This window comes from Lipotes vexillifer, unplaced genomic scaffold (assembly GCF_000442215.2).
Source record: "Lipotes vexillifer unplaced genomic scaffold, Lipotes_vexillifer_v1.1 scaffold717, whole genome shotgun sequence".
Classification (NCBI taxonomy): Eukaryota; Metazoa; Chordata; class Mammalia; order Artiodactyla; family Lipotidae; genus Lipotes; species Lipotes vexillifer.
The window spans coordinates 1,176,827-1,190,957 of NW_006798707.1; the positions used below are offsets into that span (position 1 = coordinate 1,176,827).

Below are 14,131 nucleotides of genomic sequence, written 5' to 3' on the forward strand. Positions count from 1 at the left end.
GGGGCTCCCTGAGATCTGGGGCCGGGCAGGGATGGTGAGGTTCGGAGGAGGTGCTCCGGGGAGCCTCCGTGGCTCTGGCACTAGAGTGGTGACTTTCAGGGAATGGGCTCTGGAGAGGCAGGCCTCTTTGAGGCAGAGGGAGGTCTGGGCTTCAGGGAGACAGTGGCCTGTTTTGGTGCCTGAGGCTGAGACCCTGAACAGCACATGGAGTTTGGTGATTGAGGGCCTACAGACCTCAGGCTCCCGTTCTGGGAGGGGGTGCCTGGGCCTAGATCTGCCTGGGCCTGAGCTGCTGGGGCTTGAGATCCCTGGGCTTGACACCCACAGGCCTGAGCAGCCTCTCCCCGAGGCCCTACTTCCTCCGGCCTTCTTTCTGGCAACAGGTGCAAGACCCTGGCCTGGCGCCGAGGCAGGCGGAGGCCAAAGCCAATGCCGATGCGCAGTGGTCCGGATTCCTGGCCCTGCGCACAGGGCAGTAGTTGGGGGAAAGCAAGCAGCCTGGGTCCAGTCCTGTACTTGGGGATAGGGCAAGAGGGGCCGCGGGGCCGGAGACACACCAGACAGACAGGATACTCCACGACCGGGGCCTTGCCGGTTTTGCCTTGCCACAGGCGCTGCAAAAGCAGTAGCCGCAGGTCGTGGGCGATACGGCGGTGCCCCAGATGAACCACCAGGGCCTGGGCCAGGGCTCCTGGGTCCCTGAACTCTGCAGGGTCCCTCTCGCTTGCTACGCATCCCCCCTCCCCCACAGGGGACCCGGTGTTCCTGTGCTGCTGCGAGTGCCATGTCTGGCTGTTAGAGTGAACCCCACGAGAAGGTAGACTGGGGCTTGGGGAGGTGAGAGTGGAGCTCTGTACGTCTTCGGGGTGGGAAGGAGACTGGCGACGTGAGCTCAGGAGAGAGGAGTTCTGTGGCTGAGAGGGAGAAGAGGAGTGAGCGAGGGTAGAACATGGGTATAGCCAGTGGGAGGGTGGGGGGAGAGAGAGGCAATTCTGATGAAAGAAAGAAGGGGAACTTGGGAGATAAGAGCAGGGATGTAGGAGAAAGTCCGAATTTGAGTCCGAAGAGTAGAAATGGGAGCCTGCAGAGGGGGACCGTGGGGGAAGACAGCAAGGTGGGTGGGTGGGGCAGAGTGATTGTTGCGGAGGTTGAGGCCGAAGGTTGCGGGGAAGGGAGTCCACAATTTGTGAGTGGCCCCGAGGGGGGCGCCCAGGGGGTGCTGCATTCTGTAGCAGCACTTGGTCCTTGTTTTGAGGCAACATTGCCTTGAATCCAGAGGAGAGTGGAGTGTCAAGCCCACAGATTAGAGATCTAGCAGAGGCAGGACCAGTATCTCTGGGGCCTGCCCCAGTGGCTGAGAAATCAAGGCCCTCTGTGCACAGAATGTGGCTCCAGCCTGGTGTTGGTAGGACTGTTGGTGGCAAGCCAAGGAGACACCCAGCCCTGGAGCACCAGCTTCTCTGGGTGTTCAGACGGGAGTTTGGCTCTAAACTTGCCTTCTCACTTCTTTGCAGTGGGCCAGTGATGAGGGATGGAGGGGATGGAGAATCAGGACTGACTCTTGGGAGCTGAACGACAGCAGAAGTTATCTGGGTGGGCCAGGGAGGAAGACACAGCCCATAGGATCTGTAGAGAAAGAAACAGAGCCCAAGATATTGGGAGACTGGGTCCATTTCTGGCTCTGGCTTATGTACCATGCAGGCTGGTTCACCAAGGCCCTAAATCCATGTCACCCTGGGGTCAGAAGAGCTGGCAAAAAGCTCCAGAGAAGGTAAGAGCTAAGGAGGACAGGAGTAGGGAAGGAGGGTAGGATGGATAGGATGGAGTTAGATAGAGGAAGGGGCTTGGGAGATGGGGACTGAGATGGGACTAGGAATTGAGGGTGTTCTGGTGCTGTGAGCTCTTACCAATGAGGGTTCCTCTGGGCTGTGTTTCTCAAGGCACTTCAGTGATGTGGGACCTGGGAGAGAGAGGAACAGAGTCAACAAAGGGTGGGTATGCCCCTCTCTGCCCCCAGCATCTATCCCCCAAAACTCAGTCTGACCAAGAGTTCTGTCTGAGCCTTGCCCTCGGTCCTCCTTCAGCCAGGCGGAGGTCTTCTGTTACCAGGTTTTTGTTCTCCTAAACCTGAATCAGAGATTCTGCAAGCATCCTGGTTTCCTGGCACTCTGGTTGCCCTAATCCCGGTCTTCCCTAATGCTGATGTCCTCTGGCTCAGTCTGGCCCCAGCCGAGATGGCTTTTCACGCTCAGTAGCAGCAGTGGCAGTGGGGCTAGCTGGTGAAAGCCTCTGGGAGGTGGGCACTTTGTCCCAGCAGCCCTCGGGATCTGGGAGCTGGGAGCCCCTTTTCCTGGGGCAGTTGTCCCTGGCATCTAGTGCCTATGTCACAGAGGTCGGGGGCTGACATCATAGACTCTCCTCTTCAAGGCTCTAGGACCTTCTCTCAGAGATCATCCACAGGCTGGCCCTTGATAAAACTGAAGCAAGCAAAATTCTTTGGGGCATTCTGTCTCTCCTTCAGGGCCTAGCCCCCACCTCTGCTCTCTGCCCATATACTTTACAGTTCCCACCACCTCCTCCATCCAGGCTTCTCCCCAGCTGTACAGCCTATCTGGGCTGGACCCTCCCTTCAACTTCTTGTTTTCTTTGCTTTCTGAGCAGTGGTTCCTGCTCCACACCTTTCCCCCGCTTGGGATAATGCTTATAGGTTTGCTTTTTTTTTTTTTAATCAGTTATGTTCTATAATTTTTTAGCTTTACTGAGGTATAATTCACAACTAAAATTGTAACACCTTCAAAGTGTACATAGTAAATTCTCCCTTACTCCACCTTTTCGTTCTATTCAGGCTTTCCATGAATTGGACAAGGCCCACCCTTGGAAGGGCAATCTGCTTGCTCAGTCTACTGATTCAGATGTAATCTCATCTAGAAACACCCTCGCAGACACACCCAGAATAATGTTTAACCAAATATCGGGGCACCCCTTGGCCCAGTTGACACATAAAATTAACCGTCACAGTATACAAGTGAAAGATGAGATGCCTTTCCAAGGATCTATGATGCCTAGATTAAATGAGGCTTTGCCCATATCAATATTTCCAATTGTCTCCTTTTTTTGGTGCCCTGGAGTTTTTTTCACCCCACGACTAGTCATCATAATAAAATTAGGACTGAGTAAGATGTACAGTTAGTATAAAGTGAGAGAAGGGTTCTTATGAAGAGGTCAGTGGTGGGAAAGCAGAACCAGGCAAAACCGCAGTCATATCAGTTTTAGGAAGGAGCGAATATGGAGGCTGAGATCCAGCCTTAGGGACTGAGGGCTTCCTGGGATGCCAGACTTTCAGTGCTAAAACCAAAACAGTCCTAGATAAAACAAAACTAAACCCTAGAACTTGAGTCCTCTTGGAAAAGATTCATGTTCCCCTAGGGTATGAGGATCCCCGTTTGAAGACTACTGTTCTAACAAAAAATTTCTATAGTAACTTCAATTTACACTAACCACTCTCTCCCTTATTTTGTGTTAATTACTATAGGCTTAGTAAAACTCTACTGACCAAGCAAATGGTCTAAGCATTTGGCATCCAAGTTGGAAACATGATATTTTCTTTTTTTTTTTTTTTTTTTTTTTTTTTGCGTTATGCGGGCCTCTCACTGTTGTGGCCTCTCCCATTTGCAGAGCACAGGCTCCGGACGCGCAGGCTCAGTGGCCATGGCTCACGGGCCCAGCCGCTCCGCGGCATGTGGGATCTTCCCGAAACGGGGCACGAACCCGCGTCCCCTGCATCGGCAGGCGGACTCTCAAGCACTGCGCCACCAGGGAAGCCCGGAAACATGATATTTTAATGCAGTTGTTTTCTTGTTTGCTAGTTGTTTCCTATTGTACATGTTATTTAACACACACTTTAACCACCCCCCTCTACTCCAACGGTGGGCAAGAACACTGTGTTCTATTTCTTTCAAATGCTCTATAGCATATGCTCTTTCCAGATCTCCACCAATGTTTGTTGAGAGGATGAATGAATGAATAATTGATAGTTATCTAAGAGAATTTGACCTTTGCACTTTGCTTTTTCTATTCCTTTCTTTTCTGTGTGGGCCCTACATTATTGCATGGTAGGAAGTGGAAGGAAGGGGCTGCTTCCAGAACTACCTGAGTATATTCTCGGAGAAATCATGATTATGAGAGAGGTGTCAGAAAACAGAGATAGGTAAATATTCAAAAAGGGAAAAGCGATAAATTCTAGAATCTCAAATCAGTCAGTTTCTGGTTGCTTGCCAGGAAAATTTTAAACTGAATTATTGACAGAATGTATATAAGCTCTTAGAAAGGAAATGGATGATCACAATGGCCAGAGTGGGTTCAAGTAAAACAACTTGTAGAGAACATACAGCCGTCCAGAAGTGGCATATATATCGTGTCATCAGGGAAGGCAGTTATATCTAACCTTTCACTTTCTAGGATAAGAAGTGTGCTCTTGACCATGCCAACTAAAACACACATCCTGAGGTAAGTGCCAGAATGCCAATTTATAAATTTACCCTAGGGACTTCCCTGGTGGTCCAGTGGTTAAGGATCCACCTTCCAATGCAGGGGGCTTGGGTTCCATCCCTGGTCGGGGAACTAAGATCCCACATGCCGCGGGGCAACTAAGCCCGTGTGCCACAACTACTGAGCCCGCGCACTGCAACTAGAGAGCCTGTGCACCACAGCTAGAGAGTCTGCACGCCACGACTAGAGAGAAGCCTGCGCACTGCAACGAAAAGCCTGCGTGCAGCAACTAAGACCCGATGCAGCCAAATAAATAAATATTTAAATATATATATATAAATTTAAAAAAATAAATTACCCTAAAAATGTAGCTCACACGGACAGGAAATAATTAGCATATTCTCTCTCTATAGTCTATTTGGGAAGTCAAAATGTAATCAGAATCCACAAAATTGATTTACCATGAGAAATCATAGTTGCAGGGATTGACTTACTGCTTTCAACATCACCAATATTCTCAAATCATGTAGACAGAACTGCCTGGGGGTCAGAAATGCTTGTTTCAGAACAAGGAAAGTTGGGCAAACTAATAAATTGATTGCCTGATAGCAGGAAGCTAAGAGGTTAGTTTCGTGCATCTCAATAGAAATACTCAAAGTCTGTTGGGTAAAGCTCTATCTTTTCTGACCAATGCTGGGAGGAGTATTATCAGGTTTGTCTCTGTGACTCTTCTTTTCTTACTCTTCCAAAGTTGATGGACACATTCTCTCAAACTAGCTACTACGGAGACTTGCTAGATGGGAATTGAAATGTGCACACCTGTGTTCTGACCCACTGTGCGTTGCTTTTGCAGTTCAGCAGTGCAATTTGCCTTATCCTCAAGTGCTTGTTTGTATCTAAATATAGTCCTTAAGTACTTACCACATAACATTTCCCACATTACTCTTATTTCCTACTTTGTAAATGAGTTTTCAAAGGAATTATAATAATCCCCATGTATATTGATTTCATCAAGGTTTTGACAGAGTGTTGTGGTGGAAAAATGTGAGCCAGCCAGTTGAACCATTATTGCTTTTTTGCCTTTTAACTCTTCTTGTTCTTTGAAGTATACAAATAATGCACAAATAAATTCCATTATACAAAATCCTAACAATACATACGTATACAGAGTAAAATTTAAAAGTTGTCCTTGACAGTCTTCCTATCTTTACTCTCTCCAGGGATGTCCACTGTTTGTCCTCGACTTTTGTATATATTTAATATTTGAGTTTATTAATTATAATTCAGTATCTCTGCTTATGTATCTCTGTTTAATCTATCAGTTTCTGAAAGAGGTGTGCTAAAATCAACTATTAATTGTTGATTTGTATATTTCTTCTTGCATTTCTGTTAATTGTTGGTTGATGGATTTTTGAGGCTGTGTTATTAGGTGCAAAAATATGTTTATAATGATTAAGTCTTCTTGTTCTGTTGTTCCTCTTATCATTTAGCAAATCACACAACCCAGCTTTCTTCTCCAGAAGTTGGAAAATGAACATTAGGGCAAAACTGAAGAAATGAGAAGGAAGAAAATAAAAATGATAAGGCTAAAAGTTAGTGAAATGGAGACTTTAAAAGAATAGGGATTCACACTCATTGGGATGGCAATTATAAAACAAAAACAAGATAGAAAATGATAAGTATTGCAGAGGATGTGGAGAAATTGGAACTCTTGTGCACTGCTGGTCGTAATGTAAAGCGGTGTAGTTACTATGAAAAACAGTACAGCAGTTCCTTGAAAATTTAAAAATAGAATTATCATATGATCCAGCAAATTCATTTCTGGGTATATACCCAAAAAAATCAAAAGCAGGACCTCAGAGAGATATTTGTACAACTAATGTTCATAGCAGCATTATTCACAGTAGCTCAAAGATGGAAATTACCCAAATAACCAATCGACTGATGAATGGATAAACCAAATGTGATAAATACATACAATGGAATATTGTTTCACAAAAATGACAAATACTGTATGATTCTACTCATATGAGGTACTTAGAATAGCCAAATTCTTAGAGACAGAAAGTTCAGGGGTGCTGGGGTAGGGGAAATAGGGAGTTATTGTTTAACAAGTATGGAATTTCGGTTTTGCAATATAAAAAATGTTCTGTGGATGGATGGCAGTGATGTTTGCACAACAATGTGAATATACTTAATGCCACTGAACTGTATACTTAAAAATGGTACATTTGGGGACTTCCCTGGTGGTACAGCAGCTAAGAATCTGCCTGCCAATACAGGAGACACGGGTTTGAGCCCTGGTCTGGGAAGATCCCACATGCCATGGAGCAGCTAAGCCCATGCACCACAACTACAGAAGCCCACATGCCTAGAGCCCATGCTCCGCAACAAGAGAAGCCACCTCAATGAGAGGCCCACACACCACAACGAAAAGTAACCCCCACTTCACTGCAACTAGAAAAAGCCTGCATGCAGCAATGAAGAACCAACACAGCCGAAAATAAATAAATAAATAAATTTATTAAAAAAAAAAAAAAAGGGCTTCCGTGGTGGCGCAGTGGTTGAGAGTCCGCCTGCCGATGCAGGGGACACGGGTTCGTGCCCCGGCCCGGGAAGATCCCACATGCTGCAGAGCGGCTGGGCCCGTGAGCCATGGCCCCTGAGCCTGCGCGTCTGGAGCCTGCGCTCCGCAATGGGAGAGGCCATGACAGTGAGAGGCCCGCGTACCGCAAAAAAAAAAAAAAAAAAAAGGTACATTTGTATCATAATTTTTAAGAAATAAATAATTTTTAAAGACGCAGAATATTAAAAAAAACAAAGGCTAATAATCTAGGCATATTTCTGGCAAGGACAAGAAAACAGGTGGGTGCAAATAAAATACAGAACAAAAAAGGGGAAAATATCCAGAGACATAATGGAGATCGAAAAATAATAAAAGGGGGCTTCCATCTGGGGCTGGAAGTAGTGACACTTCCAGGGCATTCCTATAGCACTTGAGGCACTAGGAGAAAGGAGAAGCATGAGTGACTGTTCCAGAAGGAGAGGGAGAAGCCTGCTCTTCTTGTCCCCTCCCACTGGCCACTCAGATGGATCCTGAGCTTACCAAATACTTCTTTTTCAAATGGACCTCAAACAGTATCCAAGAGGTCATTGCTCCAGGTGTAGATGACAACTCCTGGGAGTTGGAGCTCAAGTTCTAGGTTGAAGATGATCCTATCCTACCCTACATCCACTTCCTCTCCACATCTCTCTGGACAGAGCCAATACCCATGGAACCATGCAGGGGCTTCTTCTTTCACCTGAAATAGTGGGGGCTGATGGTACGCTGAAACAAAACCCAGGAGGAAGAGAATTTGTCATTAGTACTAGAGGCCAAGGAGTCACGAGGCCCAACTTCCATTAGTTAGACCAGTTCCTGGGACCCTACCTATGTCCTACTCAAGAAATAGATGTCCCAGACCAACTTCAAAGGAGAACGCATGACAGAAGCTCTGCCTTCACCCATCTGCTGCCTGTGTTCTCCATGAAGCCCACCTGGACTAACGTGGCAGAACCTGCCCTGCTATATCCATGGCCTGGCTGCCGGGGATGAAGCCCAAGACTGGGACAAAGTTGTATTTCACATGGCTGTCCACACACATGCATGCAGGTGGTCCCGTAGCAGCAGAGATAGCCAGGCACAGCATGAACCTTTGCTGTGCCCTATAGATGAGTCTCAGCACTCAGAACCATAACTGCCTTCAAGATAAGCTTGCTGAGGCCCAGTCTGCCTGCTCTGCTGCCCGGTAGGAAACTTGTGCAAGATGTTACAGCACTAGAAATGGCCCCTGTACCCTTTGGCCTGGGAAGCACCACCCCTGTACATCAGTCTTACCCTGTCTGGGTTCACCACTTGGGGCTTTGTGGGCACTGTCTTTCACTGTGTAAGTTTTCCTTTCTACTCTAGCATCCCTGCTGAGGATGCCACCCTGAGGTGAAAGTCCGAGAAGTCCCAGGTTAAACTGGCCATGACTTTGCCTCCTGAGGACTGAGCATGTAGGTAGAGGAGCTCCCTGAGGGTGTCCAGGTCGCCTAACTCTGGGAATGCACTTGGGCACAAGATCTCTTTCCACGTGACTGCAAGTGTGGTCTTATCTTTTTCTTCCTTCTTACTCTGTGTCCTGGCTCAGAAAAGTTGGAGCCAGATTGTCCTCCTTCCCTGATAGGTAAGTTCCTACAGAAGGAAAGAGATCATACCCATTTACCATCTGGCAAGGGCTTCCATGGGTTCCCCTAGAAGTCTGGCTTTGGCCTTGACCTGATTACATTTCAGATGGCCTCTGAATGGAAGCTTCCGGAGAGGCCTACCTTAACAAAAACTGAATGCATTCTGAGAAAGACAATATTGAACTGAAAGCCTAAAAATACTTGCCACTCATTCTATGAGCCGCTCCTCATCTCACAGATGGTTAGAAGGCAAGAAACTCTGGAATGCCCAATTTGTCCCCTCACGGTGGTGTTTTCTGTGGGTGACTTTTCAAAACTGGTCTGAGGGTCTTGGGATGGAAGACTCTTAGCTCATCACTTGACTCTTAGCTCATCACTTGAAGTTGGCATCTGATAACTTCGGAGTAGCCACATGTATATGGGAATAACAAAAGACAGTTCTGTTATGTCTGAAAAGTATGCAGTTTTTGCTCTTTCCATCCAAATGCCATTCTTCTGTCCTGAGGGCATGGTGAACAAGTCTGTCAAGATTAGAATGATCTTTGACCCCAAAGAGGATTGCCACAATAGTTTCTTATGATTCTGAGTTTCAACAGCAGAAAAGTTCAAGTACAAGGCAGGGTTCTTATGCCCCTTAGGTGGTGTGGCTGTCTCAGGCAGAGCTTGGAGATGTTTCTTGTCAGTCTCATCCTGCGAGTCCTGCCACAGAATGGTCAGCCTGTTGGAGTCATTTGAAATTTGGGTTTTCCCAGAGGCCCAAGGCCTTGCCCATCTTGAGCCAAGTGTTGCTCTTAGACAGGCGAACTGCCTGGCCATTCTCAGAGCTCTGCACTGTTCTCTTCCAAGAGAACTGCCCAGATTTTTGAAAGAAAATTCTTACTGTACAGGATTTTTGGTTTTTCTCGTTTCCTTGATGACCTATTTCTAAGAGCATTCTGTACATTAAAGTGTTGGAATTCCTAGATGAAATGGATAAATTCATAGAAAAATATACAATACCAGATATTTATAAGAAGAAATAAGGAACTTAAACCAATCAATAGGAAACTAAAATTGAGATGAAAGTTAAAATTTCTTCAGCTCTTTACCAAAGAAAACACCCAGGCCCAGTGGTTTTACAAGTAAGTTTTACCAGACTTTCAAGGAAAAGTTAATTTACATCTTATATAAAAAGTTGTTTTAGAAAATAGAAAAAGAAATATAGCCAATATTTTATAATAACTATAAATGGAGTATAAGCTATAAAAATTTTAAATTACTATGTTGTACATGTGAATAATTTATTATAAATTATTAAATAGTTTATATTTAATATAAATATTAATTTAAATATTATAAATATTTATAATATATTATTATATTATAAACAATAATATATTATAAATCAACTATATCTCAATTTTTATAATTAAAAAAATGAAAATAGAAAAAGAGTGAGGTTGTATGAGGTTGCATTGTGAGAGTTTAGTGTAACCTTGACTCTAAATCCAAATAATGATAATTAAAGAAAAGAAAATTATAATCTCATTTCCCTTATGAGGTAGTTGTAAAAATTCTAAGTAATGTATTTATTAATTAGTCAGACAGTGTATTTTAAAAAAATGAATCACATGCTGGTGGGATTTTTTCACAGGAGCTCAAGGAAGATTTATCATCAGAAAATCTAATGACCTAATTTAGCATATTAATAAGCTGAGGGAGAAAAATCACGATTAACTCATGATTATGCAGAAAAAGGATTTGATAAAGACCTACACTTACTGATGATTTTAAAAACCTCTTAGCAAACGAGGAATAGGGGAATACTTCCTTAACTTGGTAAAGGTCGTATGTCAAAAACCTACAGCAAATATTACGCCTAATGAAGAAATATAGATACATTCTATCTAAGATTAGGAGAAGAAAAGGGTGTCCACTATCACTATTTTAAAAAATTTTTATTTCTTTTTTATTTTTGGCTGTGTTGGGTCTTCCTTGCTGCACGCGGGCTTTCTCTAGTCGCGGTGAGCAGGGACTACTCTTCGATGTGGTGCGTGGGCTTCTCATTGTGGTGGCTTCTCTTGTTGAGGAGCAAGGGCCCTAGGTGCGTGGGGTTCAGTAGTTGTGGCACACAGGCTCAGTAGTTATGGCTCACGGGCTTAGTTGCTCTGCAGCATGTGGGATCTTCCCTGACCTGGGCTCAAACCCATGTCCCCTGCATCGGCAGGCAGATTCTTAACCACTGCACCACCAGGAAAGTCCCACTATCACTATTTCTGGTTAACAGTACTGGAAGCACTAGTCGATCCTCTAAGGAATGATGAAAAAACAAGTATAAAGATTGGAAAGGAAGAGATAAAATTGTCATTATTTTATCTGCTTAGAAAAACCAATGGAATCAACAGAGTATTAAGACCAATAAGAAAGCTCAGCAAGGTTGCTGGATTCAGGATAAACTTTTAAAATGTAATAATATTTCTGTATAGCAGCCATAATCAGCCAGAAAATATAATAAGAATAAGAGCATTCTCAAGAGCAACAAAAACTATGAACTACTTAGCTGGACAAAACTATTTCACTTAAGCAAGAATACACAGATGATCATACTAAGTGAAGTAAGTCAGACAGAGAAAAACAAATATCACATGATATCACTTATATGTGGAATCTAAAAAATGATACAAATGAACTTATTTACAAAGCAGAAATTGATTCACAGACATAGAAAACAATCTTATGTACCAGAGCAGAAAAAGGAGGGAGAGATAAATTAGGAGTTTGGGAATAACGGATACACACTGCTATATGTAAAATAGATAAACAACAAGGACCTACTATATAGCACAGGGAACTGTATTCAATATCTTGCAATAACTTACAATGGAAAAGAATCTGAAAAAGAATAGATATATACATATATATGTATAACTGAATCACTTTGCTGTACAACCCAAACTAACACAACATTGTAACTCAACAATGAATCAATCATTATTGAATCAATACATCAATAAAATTAAAGAAAAAAAGAATACACAGACATTTGTGGAGTAAACTACAAAATTAATAAAGGATATAGAAGATGTTTGAAATAAAATGAGAGATATTTCACGTTTTTGGAAGGATTGACTTCAAAGTATAAAGATGGCAATCCTCCCCAAATTAACCCATGGATTCAATGAAATCCCAATCAGAATTTCAGTTGAATTTTTTAGAAACTCAGCAAACTTTCTCTAAAATCTATATAGAAAAATAAGGGTCCAGAAATAACTAAGTCAACCTTGGAAAAAATAAGCATTAAGAGAGGAGTTTTATCTCACCAAGTATTAAGACATGCTACAAAGTCATAATAATAAAGCAGTGTGATGTTGGCTCAAACACAGACAAAAAGATCAGTAGAACAGAGCAGAGAGCTCAGAAACTGACCTATATATAAGTACGGGAACTTAGTATGTGGTAAAGTGGGAGCTGCAACAAAACAGGGAGAGGAGGCACTGTTTCATAGATGATTTTGGGAAAACAGTCTCCCAATATGGAGAAAACAAAACAGAATCTCTTGTTTTGTCCATCCCTGGGGCTCTGGGTGGTCAAAATGTGATGGGTGCACACTGTGGAGTATCCTGCAACAAATTAGAAGCAAAGGACTTAAAAACATAGGATGGAATGGAAGAAGTAACAATGTGATCTGAGGCATAAGTAGTATTGTATTATATATTTGCAATATAAATGCATTATCATTTTAATGATTTTTAAATCCATTCACGCAACAATGCACATGGTTCAACGACATGCATTGCGTTAGTTATCTATGGCTGCTTACCAGATTACCCCCAAACTTAAACAGCAATCAGCATGTATTATCTCACATGGCTTCTGTGGGTCAGGAATTCTACAGGTTAGAGCAGCTTAGCTGGGTGACTCTGGCTCAGGGCCTCTCGTGGGTTGCACGCAAACTGTTGGTCAGGACTGCAGTCATCTAAAGGCTGAACTGGTGCTGGAAGGTCCATTTTTGAGGTGGTACACATACACACATGGTTGCTAGTTAGTGCTGGTGTGGTTGATAAGCTTGAGTTCCTCACCACTTGGGCCTCTCCTCAGGGCTACTTGAGTATCTTCATGACGTAACAGCTGGCTTCCCCCAGAGGGAGAGATCCCAGAGAGAGCAAGGAGGAAGCTGCAGTGTCTTTTATAACCTAGTTTCTCAAGTAACGCACTGACATTTCTGCCACATGCTACCTGTTATAAGCAAGTCCCTACGTCCAGCCCACACTCACGGGGAGGAGGATTATGCTCCACCTTTTTTTTTTTAAATTTTTATTGGGGTATAATTGCTTTACAATTGTGTTAGTTTCTGCTTTATAACAAAGTGAATCAGCTACACATATACATATATCCCCATATCTCCTCCCTCTTGCGTTTCCCTCCCACCCTCCCTATCCCACCCATCAAGGTGGTCACAAAGCACTGAGCTGATCTCCCTGTGCTATGCAGCTGCTTCCCACTAGCTAGCTATTTTACATGTGGTAGTGTATATATGTCCATGCCACTCTCTCACTTCGTCCCAGCTTACCTTTCCCCCTCCCCGTGCCCTCAAATCCATTCTCTACATCTGCGTCTTTATTCCTGTCCTGCCCCTAGGTTCTTCAGAACCATTTTTTTCTTTTTTCTTTTTTTTAGATTCCATATATATGTGTTAGCATACTGTATTTGTTTTTCTCTTTCTGACTTACTTCATTCTGTATGACAGACTCTAGGTCCATCCACCTCACTACAAATAACTGAATTTCGTTTCTTTTTATGGCTGAATAATATGCCATTGTATATATGTGCCACATCTTCTTTATCCATTCATCTGTCGATGGACACTTAGGTTGATTCCATGTCCTGGCTATTGTAAATAGAGCTGCAATGAACATTGTGGTACATGACTGTTTTTGAATTATGGTTTTCTCAGGGTATATGCCCAGTAGTGGGATTGCTGAGTCATATGGTAGTTCTACTTTAAGGAACCTCCATACTGTTCTCCATAGTGGCTGTATCAGCTTACATTCCCACCAACAGTGCAAGAGGGTTCCCTTTTCTCCACACCCTCTCCAGCATTCATTGTTTGTAAATTTTTTGATGATGGCCATTCTGACTGGTGTGAGGTGATACCTCATTGTAATTTTGATTTACATTTCTCTAATGATTAGTGATGTTGAGCATCCCTTCATGTGTTTTTTGGCAATCTGTATATCTTCTTTGGAGAAATGTCTATTTAGGTCTTCTGCCCATTTTTGGATTGGGTTGTTTGTTTTTTTGATATTGAGCTGCATGAGCTGCTTATAAGTTTTGGAGATTAATTCTTTGTCAGTTGCTTCATTTGCAAATATTTTCTCCCATTCTGGGGGTTGTCTTTTCATCTTGTTTATGGTTTCCTTTGCTGTGCAAAAGCTTTTAAGTTTCATTAGGTCCC

General features: G+C 43.4%; 1 protein-coding gene across 1 annotated transcript; it reads right to left on the reverse strand.

The window, feature by feature from the left end:
* Positions 1-95: 95 nt before the first annotated feature.
* Positions 96-1,262, reverse strand: PRR30 (proline rich 30). Its single transcript, XM_007470888.1, has one exon. It carries the CDS (start codon positions 1,260-1,262, stop codon positions 96-98), a length of 1,167 nt encoding a protein of 388 aa, XP_007470950.1.
* Between the last annotated feature and the right edge of the window lie 12,869 nt (positions 1,263-14,131).